General features: G+C 36.9%; 1 protein-coding gene across 50 annotated transcripts in view; it reads right to left on the reverse strand.

Moving 5' to 3' along the window:
- Positions 1–8,145: 8,145 nt before the first annotated feature.
- MAPK10 (mitogen-activated protein kinase 10) overlaps positions 8,146–23,582 on the reverse strand; it is a 334,301-nt gene continuing 318,864 nt past the window's right edge. For 28 of the 50 annotated variants that reach the window (XR_012434934.1, XR_012434935.1, XM_015450573.4 and 25 more), the window contains 3 exons: positions 21,520–21,583; positions 19,268–19,345; positions 8,146–9,042 (listed from right to left, as the gene is read on the reverse strand). Coding sequence is in view for 48 of the 50 variants with exons in the window: in XM_015450573.4 (XP_015306059.1) it covers positions 8,900–9,042; positions 19,268–19,345; positions 21,520–21,583 (285 nt within the window). In the remaining 2 variants the exon portion in view is untranslated. Of the gene's footprint in view, positions 9,048–19,267; positions 19,346–21,519; positions 21,584–23,582 lie in introns of all 50 variants that reach the window. The other 22 variants (XM_074040061.1, XM_005555349.5, XM_074040080.1 and 19 more) reach the window with 1 other exon arrangement.

Here is a 23,582-nt window from a genome sequence, read left to right on the forward strand (position 1 = left end):
CTGGTTTTCCCTCTACCTCACTGAACATTCTGGAATACCCTCCTGTTTTCTGATGTCTGTACGTTGGAGTGAGAGGCATTTCTATCTTTGGTTTTCTCTTCTTTAACTGTGCTGTCTTTCGGTGGGCTCCTACAGATTCATGGCTTTTAATAATATTTATAAGCTGATTTTTCTCAGATTTCTGTTTCAGCTCAACCTCTTCCTTTAACTCCAGCTTACAAGACGCTCCTGCTACTCCACTTGGATTTTTGTTGTTGTTGTTGTTGTTGTTGTTGCAGTGTTGTTTTGTTTTGTTTTGAGACAGAGTCTCACTCTGTCACTGAGGCTGGAGTGCAGTGGCTCGATATCGGTTCACTGCAACCCCTGCCTCTCAGATTCAAACGATTCTCCTGCCTCAGCCTCCGAGTAACTGGGACTACAGGTGCCCACCACCACGCCCGGCTAATTTTTTGTATTTTTAGTAAAGACGGGGTTTCACCATGTTAACCAGGATAGTCTCGATCTCCTGACCCCATGATCCGCCTGCCTGGGCCTCCCAAAGTGCTGGGATTACAGGCGTGAGCCACCGTGCCCGGCCTCCACTGGGACATCTAATAAACATCTCCAACTGACATTCCAAAAACAAACATGATTTTCTCCCCAGTGTTCTTCTAACCCATGGTTCACCATCTCTGTCAACTGTACTATCATTTACCTCATGGTTTAGGTAAAAAAAAATCTAGAGTCATTTCTGATCTCTTTCTTTCATATCACAATATCAATCTACCAGCAAATCATGTCAGCTCTGCCTTCACAATAGGTCCAGAATTCAAATCCTTCTCAGCATCTCCGTTTCCTAGTCTAAGCCCTATCATGTCTTCCTGGATTAATGTTTTATCCTACAATGGATTTTTTGTTCCCATTCTAATCTTTCTTCCTGAGATTCCTCTTTACTCAGTAGCCAAAGGAATCCTTTTAAAAAGAAAATTTAGCTTATATCATTTCCTTTCTCGGATCTAACCACCATTTCCCATATTTAGAATAAAATCTCAAGATCTTGCCATGATCTGACCCCTGCTTCTCTCTCCAATTTCATTTACAATCCCACTTTCTCTTGTTCATTCTGCTTTATCCACAAGACTCTTTGCCTCTCCTCGTGTATATAAGCAAGCTCTGCTTCCAGAGCCTGCCCTTGCTTTCTCTTCAGAGTCTGAAACGCCCTTCTCCATGTCAATAACTCACTGTCTCACTTTAATCAGGTCTGTGAGCACTTATCACCTCTTCTGAGAGACTTGCCTTGACCACTGTCTAAAATAGCATCCCTTTCACACCTTATTTAAGTTGCTTTGTGGTCTTCGTACTTACCTCTGACTTCTCCACTAGAATGCAGACCAAGTGAAGGCAGATTTGCTGACTTCCTCACAGCTATGTGTACCTAGCACAGTCCTTGGATGATTGATGTGCTTGATAAATAAATATTTGTTGCATGAATGAATGAGTGAATATTTACAGCTCTATGTCAAATTTCTGGTTCAGATGTTCAGGGATGTCCTCAGTTAGAAAAAAAAAAAAATATATGACCAAATTCTGCTTTAAGTTATTTTAGGGTTCCAACAGTCACCCAGAGACTGAACAGACTCCAAAGATTTGGCTTCATATAAGAAGCTTCAGTACCCATTGTGATACCATTTGCTAATTTGGAGACTGTGAGGCTGAAAGTACAAGCCCCACACTCAGTCAGCATCCAGGTCCAATAGCTCTCAAAGGAACCGTATATCAAAGCAAATTTTCTGCAATGCAGAAAAGAACATCCATGCATTTTAAAAATAAATTTTAAATTTTAAATAATTTTTAAAAGTAGTTTCATCTCTTATAATGTAATGGAAAATTCAAAGTCCTCTTATGCTGATTCATGAAGTATACTGATATAATTAGACAAAATGAGACCATTGAAAGAGGCAGACTCCTTGTTTCATTGCTTTAAGCAAATAATAAAAATGGACTCATGCAAGTCACACCACTAATTTAAATACATATGTAAAAAGATAGTAAACAAACGAAATAAAAATATTTGCTTTAGTTTTTTTAAACAAAGATTTATTAACTGAATTTTTTAGGTTAAGGACCATGCAATATATATCTCCTACACCGAAGTGTCCAAGAAATGTTTTTGAAATAAATTAATGAACTGCTTTAGAATGTCGCTCAGAAATTAAGCTAGAAATTCAGAGCAGTATTCTTAGGGCTTGATTTACACCAAATCCAAGTTTGCAATATATTAACATTGAAGGAATAGGCCATCGCTTTCTGAAAACCTTCCTTTTATAAAAGAAATACTTTAATATTATGAATCCTCTTGGTGCATGTAAAATATTATTTGCATTATAAAAATTGATTTTTTTGGTATAATTGTTCATAGACAATATTTTCACCAGGATGTGTTCACAAGTGTTAATGGAAGGCAAATTATGTGTGGGACACTCTTCTAGGGATGTGAGGGGTTTTTAAGATGGATAACATTTTGTACCTGCTTTTGAGTTGCAAATGATCTGGACTCTTGTCTAAACACTGCAGACAAGATCAGGTGAAGAACATTACTAGAAGTTCAGTGAAGAAATAAAGCCAAGTACTCCATGAAGTGAAATTTGAATTCCTTAAATTCCCTAAAATTATTTTATGTTGGGTTTTATACCAGGATAGGAATGCCTTTAAAAGAAAGAAATATTTGACATAAGGTAGAAAATTTCAAAGGAGTGTTTGACTTGTTGATGGATGTGTCATCACATTTCATGTGTCTGAGAAATATAAATTTCTACAGCACATTTTTAGTGCCTTAAACAGACTACAATGATCTAAATGGTTGAGCAGTTGAAATTTAGTCTGGAACTGGGACAGATGACTTGCCACATAGAGTGGTTCCCAACATAAAGTGATCTGTGATGGTGGGACTTTCAGTGTGTTTCACTATTAGCATATGTCATCCAAGTATGCCTTTCAACATCCGTGGAGAAAAGATATGTTACAAATACGAAACATCACCGTGATGAATTGGCAATGTCAAAAACCTCTGCCTTGGCTGTGACCCAGTGTTGTTATTGGCAAGCAGATTCATCCTTCTAGGTTGGTTGCTCCAAAAGAAATCTTCAAGAAAAGCGAGTCCAAGACCCTTTTTTCTTCTTACTGTGAACTTGGTCAAAAATACCAAATGTTCAGTAACCATTTATGGTATCAGGAATGCACCAATAACTCCTTCTGACTCTTTATGAGCAATAATCTTGTGGAATGCAATTTCCCTTCTTATTACTGTGGGTATTTTTAGGTATCTTTGCTGGACTTCTTTAAAAGAGAGTAAGGATTTGTGATTTAAACTGGGATAGATGCTGTTGCAGAGATAACAAAAGGCTGTTGCTTTCTCTCTTCCAACAGGATCTAGGTAAAAGGATAAATGTGATAACTCAAAATAATGTGTATGTTTATCTTCCAGGCTTTCTAATAGTTAATTGGTCAAATAAAATATTATTTACAGAATAGAAGGGCCACTCTTCAACATTGTTCAGACACTGCAAAGCAAACTAATGCAAGTGCAGTGACCTCTTCATCCAACTACAAAATAACATATATTTTTAATTCTCCAGGGAGTTTGAGATAGTAAAGTTGGATATCATGTAGATAAACAAAGGCTTTTGCCTTTTCTCTTGGAAAATAGTTAAAATGAATAGGAATCTGATAATTAATCTAGGAAATTTAACCCTGCTCTACTTACCTAATGCCCCCCAAAAGATGATCTTTTTTTTCTTCATTGATTTTATACCTTAAAAAGAAATTACTGAATTGCGGATATCCAACTAGTATCTACAGACAGAAATGAAGGTCATTTTTAGAAGAAACCAGTGTCAAATGAAAACACAGATTTCTACATGGTCACATTCATATCACACACTCTTGACCCAAGGTGAGTAAGTAGGTCATTCCTTATTTCTTATTTATTCCCTGGCACAATCAGACCACACTACAAGTTTCTTTTACCAGTTGCCAAAATGAAAACATGAGACCCTTCAGAGCTACTGTCGGTACATGCAACTCAAGACAACGAGCAGCATCACAACCATTGTCAACAGGAAACTCCAACAATGTCGGGGTTTGGATTTGGTTTTATGTTGAGAGAAGCAGGTTTTCTCTGATTTTAATGATCCATAAGAAACAGAAATCACAATAGATAGACTCCATATTACCTAAAAAGAGCCAAAAGAAGCAAAAGTTCTCCCCCAATTCATCCTCTTGTTCCACAGACATTTTGAAAATAAAGGAAGAGAAAATAGAAAGGAAAGAGTGTGAGAAAGAACACAGAAATGACGTGAATGATTTTAAATCCTTATTAAGCATCACTGAGGTTGCATTTTACCCATTAGGCTGACTGAATTTAGTCCTCACCGCTCAGACCTTGCAAAGAAACTGAACGTACATGGTTTTGCCTTCCAGGGTTGATCTAGAATTGTAAGGGTGCATGTGAATATGGGTATGCATGTGTGTGTGCTTCAAGTCCATTTTATAAACACTGACACAGGACAATTCTCATCATTGGTAATAGTCTTTGGAGTCCAATCATGCAGAAAAACAGGCAGGTGCAAGTTAGGTCTCATTGCAAGATGGACATGGCAAGGTGAACAGATACTCCTAGATAAGGATTGGGAGATTTGTGTCCATTAGAATATACTGGCCATTGGTCCCACATAAATAAAGTTACATATACAAGATTCTATATATAAACAGAGGCCCCTCACTTCAGTTTGGCTGACCAAAGAAACAGGTCAAAGTGAACCATTTTCAGATAGTTAAAGGACTCAGTGCCAAAAGAAATAACAAAATCTTATCCTCTAATCACAAAGAAAATAGCTAAAATAACTATTTACATTGTAACTTTTTTGTTGTTTTTACAGACAGGAGTTTCCTTGCTTGGTTTAATGATATCTATGGAAAACGTTGAACTCTTATAATTAAAATGTGTGTGGGGGATTGTGAGTGGGGAGTCAGGTTCTTGTTTGGATGCAAAGTGGCTGGGATCAAAAATTTCTAAAGCAGTTTTACTCCTCTTTCTGAGCTGTAGAAGATATATTTTTCAGCAAAGCTGGCTAATAACACACCTTACAGAGCATAATGCACTTAAGATGTGGCTGTTCATATGTTAAGAGATTCAAATCGAAATAGATTTTGTATAATTTAGGTTTTGCAATGAATATTGAAAATTTTTTTTTAAAATCAGGTTTTCTTATTTTTTTCCTTGACAGGACATAAAAGGTTTTATGTATTTTTATCTATTTTTTACTAGTTCCATTTGCTAAGGCCAACTTTTGGTTTTACCAGTCAGCTACTATCAGTGTCTTTACCTAATATTTTTCTGATAACAGATTGAAAAACTATCGAGCTTCTTGGCCCTGAATTAAATAGCTTACTCCAGTTGGTGGGAATTGGCCAGTCTCTGGCCCAACTGTGGGGTACATTCCTACAAAACCCAGTCATCAGATTCTTGAAGATGAAAGATTATTATCAGTTTTTATTCCACAAGAAGAAATTCCGGTGTAAGGCTAGAGTATTCCTATTTAAAATTGAACACACTGACCCATAAAACACATATAAAAATAGTAAAGACATATTAATAGTAAAGTGGTGGTGGTTTTGCCAAACTCTTGCAGCAGCTTAATTCTCCCTGCGCATGAATACACAGCCATCCTTCCTACAAAACACTGCAAAAGATTTTATTAACAATCACTGCCAGCCAACTGCCCTAAAGAAGTGACGGAAGGTTAGGCTCCTCAGAGTGCCAACTTCATGTTCCAAAATGAGCCCCAACCCCGGGTAGGACCGTCACTTTTTTCAGGAATATTGTCCAGGTGACTTGACACTTGCCTAACTGAAAAGTTGGGATGTTCTTGGGAAATAACAGGTGACTAAGAAATATTTGGGGTGTGTGTGTATGTGTGTGTGTGTGTGTGTGTGTGTGTGTGTGTGTTAACAAGACAGATAAGTGAATGCAGAACATACTATATTCTGTGAATGTGATAATATCATCACCTCCTAGAGATATTATAGGAAAGCAGACCTAGTGGGAAAAGGACTGGGGGGCTTTTACAGTGGTGATTCTCTTTGTTGTTTCATCATCTACCTTGATTTAATCACCTAATAAAATTGATCTTGCAAAAATACTGGGGGCCAAATCCTTACCTCTATTTGTAAATGATACTTATATTTGAGGAATTTGTTCCATTTTTCTCTTGTCCATAAGGGAAATCTGGCTAAAGCTAATCAGCTCCCAAGAGCCATGCACAGAAGACCTAAGACTAACTGAGCTTTGGGAAGGTACTAACAGCGGGGAAGGGGCCCTGTCTAGTTCTTGCCTGGTTTAATCTGAGGGGGAAATTCACCATTTCTGCAGATGCGAGAGATAGCCTGTCAAGCACTTTGAAGATGCTGGCTGGAGACTTCCTTCTGTGTTGTGATGTCATCTTGGGGCTGATGAAATTCCCCTTGAGACTCTCTTTAAAGCAGCTTCCTGCTCTCTGCACTTAATCCCACGTGGCAAGGAGGGGGGAGGCCACAGATATATCAAGAGAAAAGTACAGAGAAAGAAAATGAGTAAAGAATTAGAGATACAGAGAGGAGAAGTGTTTTGGTCTTTTTGTTTGTTTGTTTGTTTGTTTTTGGAAAAAAAAACAGAATAGGACTGAAAGAAAAGAGAGGGAGCTCATGTGACTGAGGAGGCATTTTTAACAATCAGGTTTTCTGCAATATTAACCCAAAAATGGTAGCAAAATAGAGAAAATGGGCCATTTTTATTCCAGGGGGCAAGCTGCACAAAGGAATGTTCTTCTCTTTATTTTGAGCAAATGATCGCATGTACTGAATCTGTGTGAAACAATCTCAGAATGGCAGCACCGCTGGCATGGCGATGGTGCAGGTGGGTGCAGTTCCCTGTGGACTCTATTGCTTGAAGAGAGAAAGTAAGTTCCCTATTATTATATTTAAGGCAGTTTTCAGAGCACTGGCATTCTTGTTTGCTCTGTTTTGGGGGTATTCTATTTACCAGTCAGTTCACACTCCTCAACCATCCACTTCCTGTCTTTCACTTCTTCAGGTGAAATATCACCACTTTGGTGAGCACCAACATGGTCAGAGTGCAAATAACTGTGATGGATACTTCGAAGTGAATAAGAAGGGAAGCCTGAACCAATTATTGCTGAGATCACCTTGGTATTGCCTTGTATGTAACCAAGATGTTTCACAGTGCCTCCTTAAGTGCTCAGGAAAGCACTTTCATTTAATTTAAGCTAAATTCAGGAGATTTTGCTAAACATTGACATTAATGCTTCATGGCTTTTAAGACAAACTCATATTGCTAGAACTATTTGGCAGCAGTAAATTTATGGGCAGAGTTATTGCTCTTACATCTACTGCAGTACAAAACTCAGATGATCAGCCCTTCTTCGATTGCTCATACTTATGAAAATAAATAAATAAACATGAAACATTAGCCACATTAAAGAGTCGGGGAAACTCCTGAGGAATAACAATGTCTCTGGAGATGTTTTAAAATGCTAACCTGAGACTCACACTGTGCTTTGGGGGTTTTATTCTTATTGATTTTTTTTTTTTAATTTCAGAAGAGGAAAGTGATATTATTTCTCAAAACAAAACTTTGGTAGAGTATGAACCAGGGAAGCAGCCCACACATGGAAAACACAATCCACAACCTGAAAGCAGCGTAGGCAGGCTCATTTTTTTGTTGAAGGAATTCACACGGAGGCAATTCTGCTCAGTTCCAGAGAGAGATTCTTATCATCAAAAGCACACGCAATAACCTTGCTTCACCACCTGCCACCTTCTCCAGTGGCCTCTTGTTGTGACCAGTAATTGAGAAATGGCAAATGGGAATAGGGCCAAATCTCTAAAATAGGGATACCAGTGTCTCTTAGTATCTGGGTAATAACCTCCTTTTAGTCTTAGTCCACAACGCACACTACTCTCCAGTCTCTCCTACTCTTCACTGTCACAGAAAAGTCTCTCAGCTTTTATTCACACCTGCCTCCTAAAGGTCAAACCATTTCGTGCCTGAAAACTACTACCCACTCCCCCCACACTTTACATAAGTATCACATATGTTCTTTCTACAAATTGGTATACAGGTGCCATTTAATCCAGTCAAATTTGGAAGCTACATCTTCAAGGGTCTGAGAGAGCTCGCTCCCCCCATTTATTCCCCCTTTACATGTTTTCTTATAAGACATACAGTTTAATTAATTAACAAACTAAACAGCTTATATACTGGCAATATATTACAGATGGGTTTATGTCAGAGTAATAGATCACATGAAATGGACCATGTGGTACCCCAGTGCATGATGTCTTGGTAGAGCCCTGAGGACACTGACAGTAGCATCTCTAAGTAAGTAGTGCTGTATGAATACAGACACATGCGGATCTGTATCTACATCCATCTGACTAGGCCAAGGAGCAGGTAGATGCAAGATAGAGACACACACATGCTGGATGGGGCCACTGCACACCTTGTCATGCCATTTAAAAGGGCAGTTACAGGTTGCTGGTTTTGCAGCCATTAAAATTACACTTTATGGAAAAGGCTTCTCTAATTGTGTCTGATTTGCTTTCTGTAGTAAGCATCATTGGAAGAAGACCAAAGCAAGAGCAACTAGAAGTTAAATATACATTTGAGCTCAGCTGCAATACAGAACTCTGGGGAAGAAGCAGGCTGAAAGATTGATTTAATTTTAGGCTTGGATTCCCTCCCTTGCTGCTTTCTTGATGTTGTGTGTCTGCATTTGTAAGTGTGCGTGAGTGTCTGTGTATGTGTGTGTGTTCCATCACATCATCTCCTGAAGAACGCTGGGTTTCGCAGGCAGGCGGCTAGTCACCTGCAACAACCCAGGGGTCCTGCCGAAGCTTCCAGGCTGCTGTCAGTGTCAGATGCCAGGGTCTGGTCGGTGGACATGGAGGAGATGTCATTGACAGACGAGGATGGAGGGAGACTCTCACTGCTGTTCACTGCTGCACCTGTGCTAAGAAAATGAAGACCAACATGACTCAATCTAGAACCAGACTCATGTCAATGCCATTCAGGATTCAGGGATGGGCAAATACAATAGGGGATGTCCAGTCCATCAATCACTTGGCAAGCCTTTATAGAGCAGCTGACACAGGGGAACATATTAAATGGTGACAATCAAGACATAGCAATAAAAAGTCCCTTGTCACAAGTTATTCACAGGCTAGTGCAGTAGTTATCAAACCTCACTCTATATTTGAAATCACCTGCAACACTTTCTATAAAAAAAGCACTAATATCTGGTTACACTGCCTCCCCTGCTCCCACTGCACTGCATATATTTTAATATAATTGGCCTTGGGTGAGGCCAAGGCATTTGCTTTTTTTTTTTTTTTTTTTGAGACGGAATCTCGCTCTGTCACCCAGGCTGGAATGCAGTGGCGCGATCTTGGCTCACTGCAACCTCCGCCTCCTAGGTTCAATCGATCCTCCTGCCTCAGCCTCCCAAGTAGCTAGGACTACAGGCACATGCCACCATGCCCAGCTAATTTTTGTACTTTTAGTAGACACGGGGTTTCACCATGTTGGCCAGAATGGTCTCGATCTCTTGACCTCGTGATCTGCCCACCTTGGCCTCCCAAAGAGCTAGGATTACAGGTGTGAGCCACTGTACCCGGCTGGCATTTGCATTTTAAAAAATCTCCTCAGAGACTGTATTCAGTTAAGCATTGAAAACCTCTGGCTTATGGAGGAAACAAATAAACAAAACCCCTTAATAGAGTCATCTGAGCCTGGTTATTTTTAACGCAGGGAGCTTTTAAAACAAACGCATGCAAGTGTCCTATCCAAGAAATAGGGGCTGAAGTGAAGTTCAGAAATCCGAATTACTTAGGGACCACATCTCTAGAGAAAGGAAGGTATATAAAGTAAATACTATTATGTCATCATTAATGACATCAAACTTAAAATGCATATAGAAAAGCCAGTAGGACATAAGTAGGACTGTTGATGAAAGTTACACACACACAAAAATATATATATATAGGAGAAGGCTTAGCACACCTTTTGCTTATGAGCTTACTCTCCAGCAGGCTTGCTTACTTGGAATCTCCAAATAAGAACTCTGAATTACTAACTTAGATTAATTTGAAAAAAAAATTATTTATGTGTTATGTGGGACTATAAGGTTGAAACTCTGAGAAGAAACTTGCCCATGGCAATCACTCAGTAAAGGAGAGCTGAGTTGCCAGTAGCTTTGAGATCAACAGAAGAAAGATGAACCAAAGGCATTGTGCAATATAATTAAACCAGAGCGCCCTGGAAACAATCCATTTACTTTTTTTCCTTGTATATTTTTTATACACCTAAGCAATGTGAGTGGTAACATACTTGCTTTGTGAAATAGCTCACTATTAAAAATCTGTAGTATAATCCCCTAATCAAATAAGAGATGAAGAATTCTCACCAAAATTATATCTGATTTGAGCAAATATAGTGTGCAAGATCTATCTGGTGAAAAATAATAAATCCAAAGTCAGTTATAATAGTGTTATCACATAGACCTAATAAATCAGAAAGACAAAATAAAACTAAGTTAAGGTAGGGGAGGGGTTAACATAATCTTCTTTCTTCCTGGAGTAGACATTTCTTGCCTGTGGAAAAAGTGTGATGAAAATGTGTCAGTTATCTAGAGAGGACACAAACACCTAAACTAAGACAGCTCACCTGTATCATCCATATATTTTTACACTGTATCTGTTGACTATAAATATATTGATGTATTCTATGGGAAATGTGAAAAAAATATAGGAAATAAAGATAATGATATGCACCGATCTTCAAATAAATGGTAAGAACTATTAAACTTTTCATATAATTCTTTGTGGTCATTCTTTTTGCCTGGAAGTTTCCCTGGTCGTGATCCTTTAATATGTATTTTTTTGGGATCCTGATATTCTTATATACAGAAAAGTTTATGAATTTTTCATGTTCTTTAAACTCCTAAAAATACCCGTCCTTTCTGATCTTAAATGTCTCTAGAAAAGGTTTTTAAAGTCCTCTTGTTATTGTCTTTCTGTAAATAATTACTCTCACTATCAGGACGATGTATAATGTAAAGTTAAAATATTCCATAATATTCCAACTTTGAATGGCTTCAATTTATTCCAACTCTACTTAATTATATCCCCTATAGCTATGATACAGAGCTGGGTCATTTCCCCTCATGATAAGATTTTATCTCCTAGCAGACAGCCCTTGGTTCCCTTACATTGCCCAAATGCCGTGCTCTGTTTTTTCCCCCCTGATTCTGGATTAAATTATACCAACAGCCTTCCTATTCTTTCATAAATTGCTAATAATTTAGTGTCACTATGATGGACTCCTCAGAATTCTCCTCCATTTATCCACATCCTTATTAAAAGGTAGAGATTAAAACTGGACACAGACCTCTATTATAAAGGCCTGATCAATTGTGAGCCCAGCAGAGGGAAATTGCTTTTTTTTTTTTTTTTTTACTATTTGTCTCCTGGATGATATATCCCTAGACCATGGATGTCTTTCAAATCACGGTGCTACAGCTCAATTTAGTTTTGACTTGAGGTATAAAATGATGTTCATATATTTTTTGTAACAGCCTTATTAAGATATAATCCACATATATAATTAAGAAATTTAATTTTTATGATTCAGTGTTTAGTATATTCACGACATTGTGCAGCCATCACCACAATCCACTTTGCAGCATTTCATCATCCCTGAAGAAAACCCTGCACTCCATCCCTCACCTACCCTCTAGCTCTAGGCAATGACTAATATACTTTTTGCCTCTATAAAATAGCCTGTTCTGAACATTTCATGTAAATGGAAACATACCATATGTGATCATTTATGACTGGCCACTTTCACATAGCAGAATGTTTTTAAGGTTTATCCATGCTGTGACATGTATCTGTATTTCATATCTTTGTATGGCTGCATAATATTCCATTGTATGGATACATCACATTTTGTTTATTTATTAGTTGATAGGCATTTGATGGATATTTAGGTTGGTTCAACTTTTGGCTATTATGAATAATGCTGTTATGAACATTCATGCACGGTTTTGTATGGGCATGTGTTCATTTCTCTTGGGCATATACCTATAAGTGGAATTGCTGGGACATAGAGTAATTCTAGGTTTAACACTTGAGGAACTGAGAAACTGTTTTCTAAAGTGGGTGCACCATTTTACATTACTACCAGCGGTGTATGAGGATTCCAATTTCTCTACATCCTCACCAATACTTATTATCTGTCTTTTTATCTATCTAGCCATCCTGGTGTGCATGAAATGGTATATCATTGTGGTTTGATTTGCATTTGCCTGATGGCTAATGATGTTGAATATATTTTTCATGTGCTTGTCAGCCATTAGTATATCTTCTTTGGAGAAAGTTTACTCAGCTCCTTTGGCCATTTTTTAATTGCTTTATTTTCTTTTTATTTTTGAGTTGTAAGCTCCTTCCTTCCTTACCTTCCTTCTTTTTTAAAAAATTATTATTATTTCTTTAAATACAGGGTCTCACTCAGTCACCCAGCCTTCAGCACAGTGGCATGGTCATGGTTCACTGTATCCTCTAACTCCAGGGCTCAGGCAATTCTCCTGCCTCAGCCTCCCAAGTAGCTAGCACTACAGGCACATACCACCACACCTGGGTAATTTTTTTAAAAAGGTGTTTTTTTTTTGTAGAAACAGGAGCTTGCCATGTTGCCCAGGCTGGTCTCAAGCTCCTGGCCTCAAGTGATCTTCCGATTTCTGTCTCCCAAAATGCTGAGTCTACAGGCATGAGCCACTGTGACAGGCCTGTAAGAGCTCTTTAAATAATCTGGGTATAAGTTACTTAATCAGATATATATTTTCAAATGTTTTTCCTCTATGCTATGGTTTGTCTTTCCATTTTCTTGAAAGTGTCTTTTGAAGCATAAATGTTTTTAATTTTTATGAAATTGGATTTATCTATCTTTTATCACTTGTGTTTTCGTGCCATATCTAGAAAACTATTTTCTAACCCAAGATTATAAAAATTTACTCCTGTGTTTTTGCCTAAGAGTTTTATAATTTTAGACCTTATACTTAAGCCTATGATTCATTTTTAGCTCATTTTTGTATATGATATGAGGCAGGGGTCCACCTTCATTCTTTTGCATGAATCATTCTTATCCAATCATCCCAGCACCATTTATTGAAAAGGCTCGTCTCTGTCTATGTCTTGCCATCCTTTTCAAAAATCAATTGGTCATAAATGTAGGTATTTATTCCTGGATTCTCAATTTGATTCCCTTGATCTATTTGTGCATCTTCATGCAAGTAGCACTCTGTCTTGGATATTGTAGCTTTGTAGTAAGTTTTGAAATCAGAACATGTAAATCTCCCAGCTGTGTTGTTTTTCAAGGTTATTTTGGATATTCTGCATCCTTTGCATTTCCACATAAATTTTAAGACTGGCTTGTCAATTTCTGCAAAAAAGACAGCTATGATTTTGATAGGTATTGGCTTAATCTGTACATCAATATGGGGAGCATCTGTCATCACCTTGACAATATTAAATCTTCTAATCCATGAACAATGAAATGTCTTTCCAGTTATTAGGTCTCTTTAATTTCTTTCAACAATGTTCTGTAGTTTTCAGAGTACAAAGCTTGCACTTCTTTTGCTAAATTTATTCCTAAATATATATTTCTTGATGCTATTCTAAATGGAAATGTTTTATGTTCATTGCTAATGTGTAGAAATACAATTATACTTAGGACTTATTTGAATAAGAAGTTTCAGTGTCAGGGGATTGGATATTAAAAACAGATCAAATGAATATATATATATATATATATATATAATGAATGTTGTAATTAACCAGAATGCCAGTAGAACCAGGAGGATTTTTGATAGCATGCTTTATTTATGAGAAAATAACCAGCTTGAAAGTTTTAAAATAAAATTGTGGCATAATACAACCCAAAAAGTATTTTTAAATATATTTAATAATAATCTTGGTCTTCTCTTGAGATAGGCTTTTTCCCCTATCCTGGCTGGAGTTGATTATGGAGACACGTTCTTATTGTCACAGTGAAAGTTCAGTAATGATTCAAATAAGGGTGAGATAAGGCTTAGCTGAAATAAGGCTCCCTTATAGGAAAACAATTTGATGTTTACAAATAAACACAAACCCACTACAATGGCAGCTAGAGAAATTAAACAAAGAGCACTGAGGAAATTTCCCCAGCAGCAAAACACAAATTTATATCTATGAATAATATTGAATGAATGTGGCAAAAGTCAGAGTAGCTTTTAATAAGCTCTTTATAAATAGGGGATCATGCTGCAGGCTATGCTTATAAAACACACAGCACTCCTACTGCACTTATTTTCAAAATCAGCATATTTTCAGCACACTTCTGGAATATTCTGAATGTTATGCCATACCAGTCAGTCCTTTATTATATGTAGTTTTGTTATAGATTACCTCAAGTATATATTTCCCCTGCTTCTTTTTACTTCTTTCATTATACTTCTTTGTTTCTCCTGTCTTCCAGTGTCTACTGCTGAGTAGTAGCACAGAGTAAGTACTCGAGTTAACAAAACAGTATTGAGTATCTTTTATGTGTACTCTTCTAGACAGGTTCTGTGAGGAAAAGCAAGTTCCTTCTTGCTTTCGAACTAGTGAAACTGTTAAGCTATTTGTGGCCAAAGGAAATCATTTTGTTGCAGTTGTCTTTCTTCTCCTTTTGTTCATCAGCTGGTTCTCTCTAATTCCTATCTTCTGTGTTGGAATGGCCCTGCCCTCCAGTTTATCAATGTTGAATGCAAATTATAATTAGTGTTCAACTACTCAAAGTTCAGAATCTATCAAAGTCTTTATCAGCTGTATTTCTAGGGTTCCATAGACTATTGCTTCTGATTTTATATGGCACCAATTCATTAAGAGAGGTCGTCAGTACTTCAGTTGTAAAAATTCCCATGACATCTGCTTGTTTCATGGGAATGGTTCCTTGCTATACAGTGTGATGGTGGGAGAAAAATGTGCACTGTCTATGGTGTGCTGGAGCTGGCTTTCAGTGGCTTCTTAGAACCAATTATTAACATCTCTTCCCAACTCTGCACCCATTGATGTTACATTGTTGCTTAAAATTGGTCACAGTGAGAATATTTATACCACAGAAATTAAGTACTACTCGTCGATTCTATTTTTAAATATAGTTGTTAAGTGTTAATCTTAAGTGCTACTCCTCAATTATTTTTTTAAATATAGTTGTTAAATGTTAACCAGTCCACCACTATTACAGGAAAACTATTTGCTTCTGTATGTCTCCCTCTATTACACTATAATAAATGCCTCCTTGCCTGCAGCCACTTCTGGCTTTACTGGATGATCCATTCAAGTCTATTTTCATGTAGGCAATAAACAGGCCTTGTAAAACATAAACCCAAAACAAATATAAGGGACAAGACATGGGATTTGGCTTTAAGTTGTTAAATTGCTGCCAAGCAGTTTGCGAAAATATCTTAAACAGAATTGAACTGAATTGAATCTGATCATAGTGTTCAGTTGTCCAATGTGATAAATATCTCTTCTTTCTGTATTACTTAAGAGAAAACAGTAGAGATATACATTTTCAAAAATGTTTTGCCATCAATAAAGCATTACAAATTTTTGTCAATAAAAATGGCATTAAAAGGAACCGAAAATGCCAATAGGGTTGCAAACGAGGAATATTAGCTACCTTCAACTTTACCTAAAAAATCAAATTTCATAGAAAGAAGTAATGTATGCTAAAGAAAATTTCTCAGCTAGGAGTTATTTAACCAAAAAACATTGTTATGGTGGAAAATGTTGTTCCACTTTTTTTTAAAGGAAATGATTTTCCTGATACCCCCCACTGCCAACAACAGCAAAAAATGTATAGTAGACACAGAACGAGAAAAAGCACAAGAATGAAAAAAATAGTGCCTTTTTTATCTACATGATCTTGAGCCACAATTTGTCTGGGCCTGAGATTTTTAAATAAAAAGTAAATAAAATTAATGGACTAGATTAGTGACCCTAAGACATATTCCCATGGTGGGGAATGTGGTCCACATTGGGGAGGAAACAGTTGCATATTTAAATCACCCAGAAGCTTTATCTTTGACTTAGAGATTTTGGAAAATCTCTGCCCATCCTGATGTTCAGCATCCTTATCTTAGTGAGTCACTGTTAGTTTTGGGAGCTTTACTTCTCAGGTGGAAGAGGGCTGGTGAACAAACTGAGCATTGGTGAATCAGATGCTCTCCTATTGTTCTAGCTCTAACATCCTATAACAAATGCTTTTAGAAGAAAATTAATTTCTATTCATGGACTGCCAGTCCCTCAACAATTGTTACAGATCAATTCAGCAAGCAAGCAGCTATGCCATCCTTGAAAATAAATTACTATGCAAGTGAAATCAGATAACAGAAGGGAGTACAATTATTTATTTAGAAATGTATCTGAAGTTTAAATTTATCTCTTATTGACATACAACAATTCCATCAATAAATTTAAAACCTATAAATTATTCTGCAAATGCACATTTAACTTCCTATTTACATTTGAAAAGCATCACATAACATGAGTGTCAATATTAGAAGCATTTGGCCCCTGAGATACTGCTTTAACTTATTCCCTTGCTGCAGAATTCCCAGTATTGTCATGACTGAATACTAACAGAGTCTGTAGTATAAAAATACTTTACCCTAGGTATTTTCAAAATAAAATATGCTACATGAACATTAATGAAAAAAAAGCTGAATATAATGAACAATGCAAAAAAGCTGACTTTTCAAACTTTTTTTAGTAATTGCTTTTTCTTTCCAGCGTGGTTTATTACACACACAAAAACGCACACACACAGTGGTGTGCCAATAAAAATTTAACAATTGGCTCTGCAGGAGGCAACAAAAACACCCTGATTTGTAGGGTCTGCCAATTTTCATGTTGTAAATCCTCCGTGGCTGATTTCATGCTGACAACACACCAACAATAAATGCATAGTTGGAAAGAGAGGTACAGAATTGGCCATCATGAGCTGGTAGAGTCAGCGCCAGCACATGGCTGCCCCAGAGCCTCTCCATCATGCACATAAATATATCATACAGAAATGCATCGTATAAAGTGTAGTATACATATAATTTCTCACAAAAGAGAAAGTCATAGTACGTGACTTATAACGAAGTCATGAATATTGTTCCTAGATTGAATCCACAATCATTTTAACTATAAATTCGTTAAGCCAGTCAACTATAGTTTAGGGCAATAATTTTTAATTGTTAAGGTAGTTGGAATGGTTAAAAAGTGGCTTAGCCTTCTCACTCAAGTAGAGTATAAGTTGCACATTTTAGAATTAATCACTAACACACTAAGCAGGCCTGCAAAAAAATATGAATATGTATTTCCCAAAATGAATAAATCAAATACCTGAAAACTGCAAACCTTTATGTGCAGCATGAAAAAATGCCAATAGCAAGAATTTATATACTTGATGCTTGGCCTGTTTATCTTCATGGAGATTAATAGAGCAAATAAATATTTATAATAATGGTGTTAGAACATGCTGAATAGTATACTGTATTAAAGTTACATGATCTTGTCTTGAATTTTGTGTTTGGAATAGTACCAAGAAATATTCTGAGGGAGAAATTGAGTGGCAATTTTCAAATTAATAAATATTTATTGAGCTACTACTGTGTGCAAGGCACAGCACCCAGGCACTACATGGGACACAAAGATAAATGCATACAGTCTTCTCAATGAAATTACAATCAATAAAGGATGTAAGACAAGAGGTCAAATATTTAACATACAGCAACTAGTAGGATCTATAGAAAGGAAAGATCCTATTCTTTGGGAAGATATAAAAAGTCTTTTGGGGTAAGGTGGTATGAAAAGGAAATGAAGTAATGATAACTTGAACTGAAGATGAATAGAATAGGTTCTACTAAAATTTGTCCCAGCCCAGCCTAAGGTGCTAGGTCACCCGTGGCTAAATTCTGTTATTTCTGCTGCTTAATGAGTACATGACAATATGTTCTGGTCATCATAGGAATTCTTAAAACAAGGAATCGTTCTGCCTCAGCAGGTGGCATCTTGAGGCTTTTGGATTCTGTCTTCTAGTTTTTTAATGAGCAACAGGCCGAACACGCGGATGAGTGTGAAGCAGCTTCTGCGGACTGTGTCAATCTGTACGCTAGGGTGAATGAGTAGAGATGGCAGTGTGGAAAACAACTCCAGTGACTCCCTTAACCTTCTTTGAGGAAAGGAAAAACTTGGGATAAAACTGAGTATTTTTTCAAGTCCCACTGGTGAGAAAAGCATGTCATAACCGAATTGCATCTGTTTGGGTATCATATTGGTTTGGGGTGTAAATTAGTTATTCAAAGAGTAGTATCTGTATGAATAATTGATTAATTATTTCATCCTACATCTTTTTTCCTAAAATAACTTAGGAAAACAACACTCTAATCAGTTTTTCTCAAAACTAGGCATTTGTAGCCCGTATTTTTGCTAGCAGGAGTTGAATGTAGTTTTTTAAAGCTGAAAAAAAAACCATCACATTTTCTAAAACTCTTTATAGTGAGAGCATAGGTCTTAGGAAAAAACATATTAGCATTAATAAGTAAATTGTCTCAAGTCGTACTAAAGCACATTACTAGGATCAGTAAAAAATACATATGTACAATTGTGTGTTAGATTCTGTAGCTAGCAAACAAAAAATTTTCCAAGCTGACTTTAACTGGAGTCCATCTTGGTAGATGTTTCAACTATTGTCACATCAACCTTGAGAAGAGTTCAAACACTAAGAATGAATGAGGGAAGAGGTTGTGGCTGAAAGGATTCCTGATCTCCACATTGACTTGACGGTCAAAAGGGCATTATGGCTCTGAATTTTGATGAGGCGCATTTACCCTTTAGCCCATGTTAACATTTTCTTCAGGATTCATTACTATCTTAAAATGATTGATGAAAAAGTTTTTGTGCTGGATCATTACAATCAGAATAATCAGAATGAATGCCACACTGAATATCAAAAGAAATAAAACTAAAATCATTATAAGGAAACAACCATGTGATATTTTTCCATCTGCTCTTCAAGCAATGTTATTTGCTGCAACCCCTACGAAAAGGTCAAGAAATTACACAAGTACTAGTTTATTGGTTATTCACAGAGAGTGAGTACCTGAAGGAGAAGGCTGTCCTTTTACTACGCCATTTTTAGTCTTCTCTTCTGAGTTCATTACTTCCTTGTAGATAAGTTCTGTAAGAAACAGTTAGCTGTGTTATTATAGAAAACAAATTTCTCCTTCATCCACAGGGAAATTCATTACTTAATGGCAAATAATACTGTTTTGATAAGGTTGAGTAAATTAAAAATCAATTGAGATTCCTTTACTGCTCTATTTCTATTTCTATATTGCCTTGTAATTAGCAGAGAGCTTGGTACACATAGGTATCCAATAAAGCAGCTGAAGAAATCAATGCATGAAAATTTATTTCTACGTACATGAAACATACTATTTATTTCTCTCTATATATACACTATTTATTTCTACATACATTTCTACATAAATAACATTTATTTCTACATACATGAAACAAGAAACACACGTTTTACTTGTTTTCTGAATTCTTTGGGGTAACCACTAATACATTCAAGCTTCATCTAGTAACAATTTTTATGGCTTTGAACATCCATTTTTCTTTTATACTCACTTCCTATGAAATGCACATATTCTCATGACTTTAAATTTTTACCAATCTTTACAACTTCCATCTCTTACTGCATCTGTTTTTTTTTCCACACTCATATCTTGGACTTGTAAATCTAAACTTGCCAAAAACCAAACACATTAAAAAATTTGGTTCATTTACTCTCAGACTGGCATCCATTTTTGGCTTTCTGAATGCTAGAGTTAAATTGGAGAATTGCAGTTCTGTTTACTTTGTCCCTTTTAGCTAAAAATCATTCAGCTCTACTCATTCTTGCTTTGCAATGGCTTATAATCTGTATAATCATCACCTTTTACAGGTACTTCTTTCTCCCAATTTCTCACAGTTTAGTCCATGTCCTCAAATGATGGTTATATCCTATCACCCACCTATTCATGAGCTCCTAAGGAATGTCTTCCTGTCCTTACTTGGATGAAAGCAAGCCTTTTTCATCTATACCCAGCATCTTTTTTCACTTGATCTGCTTTATGTATATGTTCATTTTTCCATATTCACCAACATGACCCTGGAATCTCTTGACCAGTGGAATCTCTTTAGTATCTTTCGAAATTTTTTTATTTTCTTTTTTATTTTACATATATATAGAGAGAGACAGAGACTTTCTCTGTCACCCAGGCTTGAGTACAATGGCACAATCATGGCTCACTGCAGCCTCAACTTCCTGGATTCAAGTGATCCTCCCACCTCAGTCTCCTGAGTAGGTGGGACTACAGGTGTGTGCCACTATGCCCGGCTAATTTTTGTATGTTTCTGGTAGAGTCAGGGTCTCCCTATGTTGTCTAGGTTGGTTCTGAACTCCCGGGCTTAAGTGATCCCCCAGCCTCAGCCTCCCAAACTGCTGGGATTACAGGTGTGAGTCATCACTCCTGGCCCTGTTTAGTATCTTTGTAACATTTTCTGCTTATTCCTATCCTTTGTTTTCCTCTTAATCCTTTATCTGATCTTTTCTAAATATTTTTCTTTTCCTAATTTACACTTATTAATTCCTGCAAGGTAACTCAAATGTTCCTTCCCTTCAGCTCTTCCCATTTTGATCTGATCATTTGTTACAATCTGCATTTGACTTTCCCATATTTTTCTATTCTGTAGTGATTCAGATTAGTTTAACAATTCTTTTTAAGTCAATTGTTTTTCTGCTTTATTTTACTCTGAGTATAATCTTAAAAAATGCAGTATGTGTTTGGAAAAGTTTTGCTGAAAAATGAATTAATGCATTCATTCATTCTAATTTTTATGTTAAAGAAAAAAATAGGCTATTTAGATACACATATTTTCTATTTAAATTCTCAAGTCTTATCAGTCCAATGAGTAAACTCATATATTAACTATCTTTTATTTTCTAAAGTCTAATACCATCTCAGAATTAATTTTAATTTCATGTTTCATATGATGATTTTATGTACAAACATAGAAAGTTTTATTCTGGAATTCTGAGCTAAAGCTTGCCCCCCACCATGACAAACACTGACAATCAGTACCATTTTAAAAGGTATCAGTGGTAAATGCCTTTCATTCTTGAGCAAATACAACATTGCTTTTGGCATAAAAAGACAAATGAAGTTTTAGGAGCTTTAAAAATGGTCTAAGAGAATAGCAATCAGCAAATCATCTTTTAGTAAATTGTTTTTACAAGCAAAGCTTTAGTGATACTTTCTGAGTTCGATAAAATAAAAAGTATACATTTTTAAGTAGTAGAGTTACCTTTCCATTCTTCGATTGTGTGTTCTCTTTCATCCAACTGCTTGTCATATATCTGAGGTGGAGGCTGCCGAATAAAAACACATAATAATCTTTGTGCAATAATGTAAACACGACTAAACTCTTACAATGCATGAGAATACCTTGCACTCATTTATTTTGGTGATTGGAACCGTATATAAATTACGAAGTAATTACAGTAGTTCAGAAGTTAAAATTTTCCCGTAAACTTATGGGGGATTCATTCATATTGCAATATTTGCTGATTGTTGCAATATTTGCAGCAGAACCCAAATCCTGAGAGCTCACTTTCTGACATCTTCTGATTTAGAAACCACACCTAAGCAATTAATGACTGGTCTTTTAAAAAGCAGACAAAACACTTGATTACAATGGCCCAGAAGCTTCATTCTCCTTCATTCACTTGCCTTAGAAGAGAACCATGCTAAAATCCTTCTAGGCTAGTAAGATTGTGTTCTATTTTTAGACCTTCCCTGAAGAAAAGTTTATAATATTTCTCAACAGACCATAGTACTAGTCCTCAATACAAAAAAAAAAAAAAAAAAAAAAAATTGAGACCAAATCAACCTTTTTATTTTTCATGAAATATCATAGAATACGTGTTTATATTGCTATGTGCCCTATACTTAAATGATTTTAAGCTTTTTGTTTATTTTAACCTGAAGAAACTGCCAGTTGACTGTAGAGGTGGGTCACCTTGAATCCCTGAATGGCCCTTGGTTAGTCCTCTCCAGTAGAAATGATGCGATAGGGCCTTCAGTCTGACTTACAGAGCCAGCATTTCTCTTCCCATGTGGAGATCAAATGTGGAAAAGGAGGGATTTTCACAAACCTATGTGCCTACCAGGAAGTAGAATCTCAAATAAATTCTCTGACCTCTTCTTCCTGATATTTAGACTTTAGGAGATCTATCATGGTGGCTAGGGTAGCTCCAATTCAGGCCAAGTGACATGGAAAGAAAAAAAATAAAAAGGCTCTTGGAAAACTAAATCACCATGGGGTAGAGAAAGACAAGGCTGAGGGGCTACACTGGTTGGAACCGGACTGAGCGCAAAGAAGAGCTATCAAGTTTTGGCTGCCCCGTCCAATATTCCAAAAGCAATAGTTTTTGTGAAAAACTAAAAGAGTCACTCAATAAGAGTGATGCAAGCCCTTTAGGACACAGACCTTTCGAAAATGGCTATTATAGTAAGGAAAGCGCTGGACATGATTTTCAGAGACAGCTTCTGGCTTCTGTGAGAGCTTTTTGGCTCATGAGCAGCACCCTCGGGCTAAAGTGACCCTTCTCTAATTCATGCAAAATCTCTGGTAGCTTGAATCATGACAGACACAAATATTCACTCTAGCCCTGGCATGCTGGGGCCTCACATCCTGCAAAGTATCTGGCTATGAAAATAGAAGACTTGGCACAACTGTGGTGAAGTAACTTAGCATAATACTGAGGTATTGAGAAATAACTACTCACGGAGCCAGACATTGTTTTAGCACGTTTGACTGTTACTGGGGCAGAAGCCTGTAAACCTCACCTACTGCAATTCAGAAGTGGCTGGCTGAGCAGCTCTCAGCAGCTGTCAGCACTGACAACTGAGCAAAACGAGACTCTCACACCACCCCAGACAATAGTAAGAACACAACACATTGACCATATATAGGTGACAGGACTGGGATAGTCAGGCACTGCTCTCAGGACCTGACTGAGGTAGAACCTTCCACCTCTATCAAGAACTCTCAAATAATAGAAACATTCTGACTTAGTGAGTGAATGAGTAAAATGAAGTTATTTTTGAAAAACTGTGAAACCATTACCTAAGGAAGCTACCACAAAGCCAAGTCTGGTTTTGTGAAGACGCTTTGCCAAGTGGTAAATTTCCGCCTTTGCCTCTTCCTGAGCATGTGTAATGCTGTGGTTAGGCCCCCATCCAAGTGGCCTTGTCCAGGACCCCTGCAGGACTCAGTGTACGTAAGCTCTCAGAGCCCCCAGAGCCCTCTGAGCTGTTGGCACCTCCTTCTTCTTCTAACAATAGATCCAGCTCATGATCCTGCCT

Source organism: Macaca fascicularis, chromosome 5 (assembly GCF_037993035.2).
Source record: "Macaca fascicularis isolate 582-1 chromosome 5, T2T-MFA8v1.1".
In the NCBI taxonomy this organism is placed as follows: Eukaryota; Metazoa; Chordata; class Mammalia; order Primates; family Cercopithecidae; genus Macaca; species Macaca fascicularis.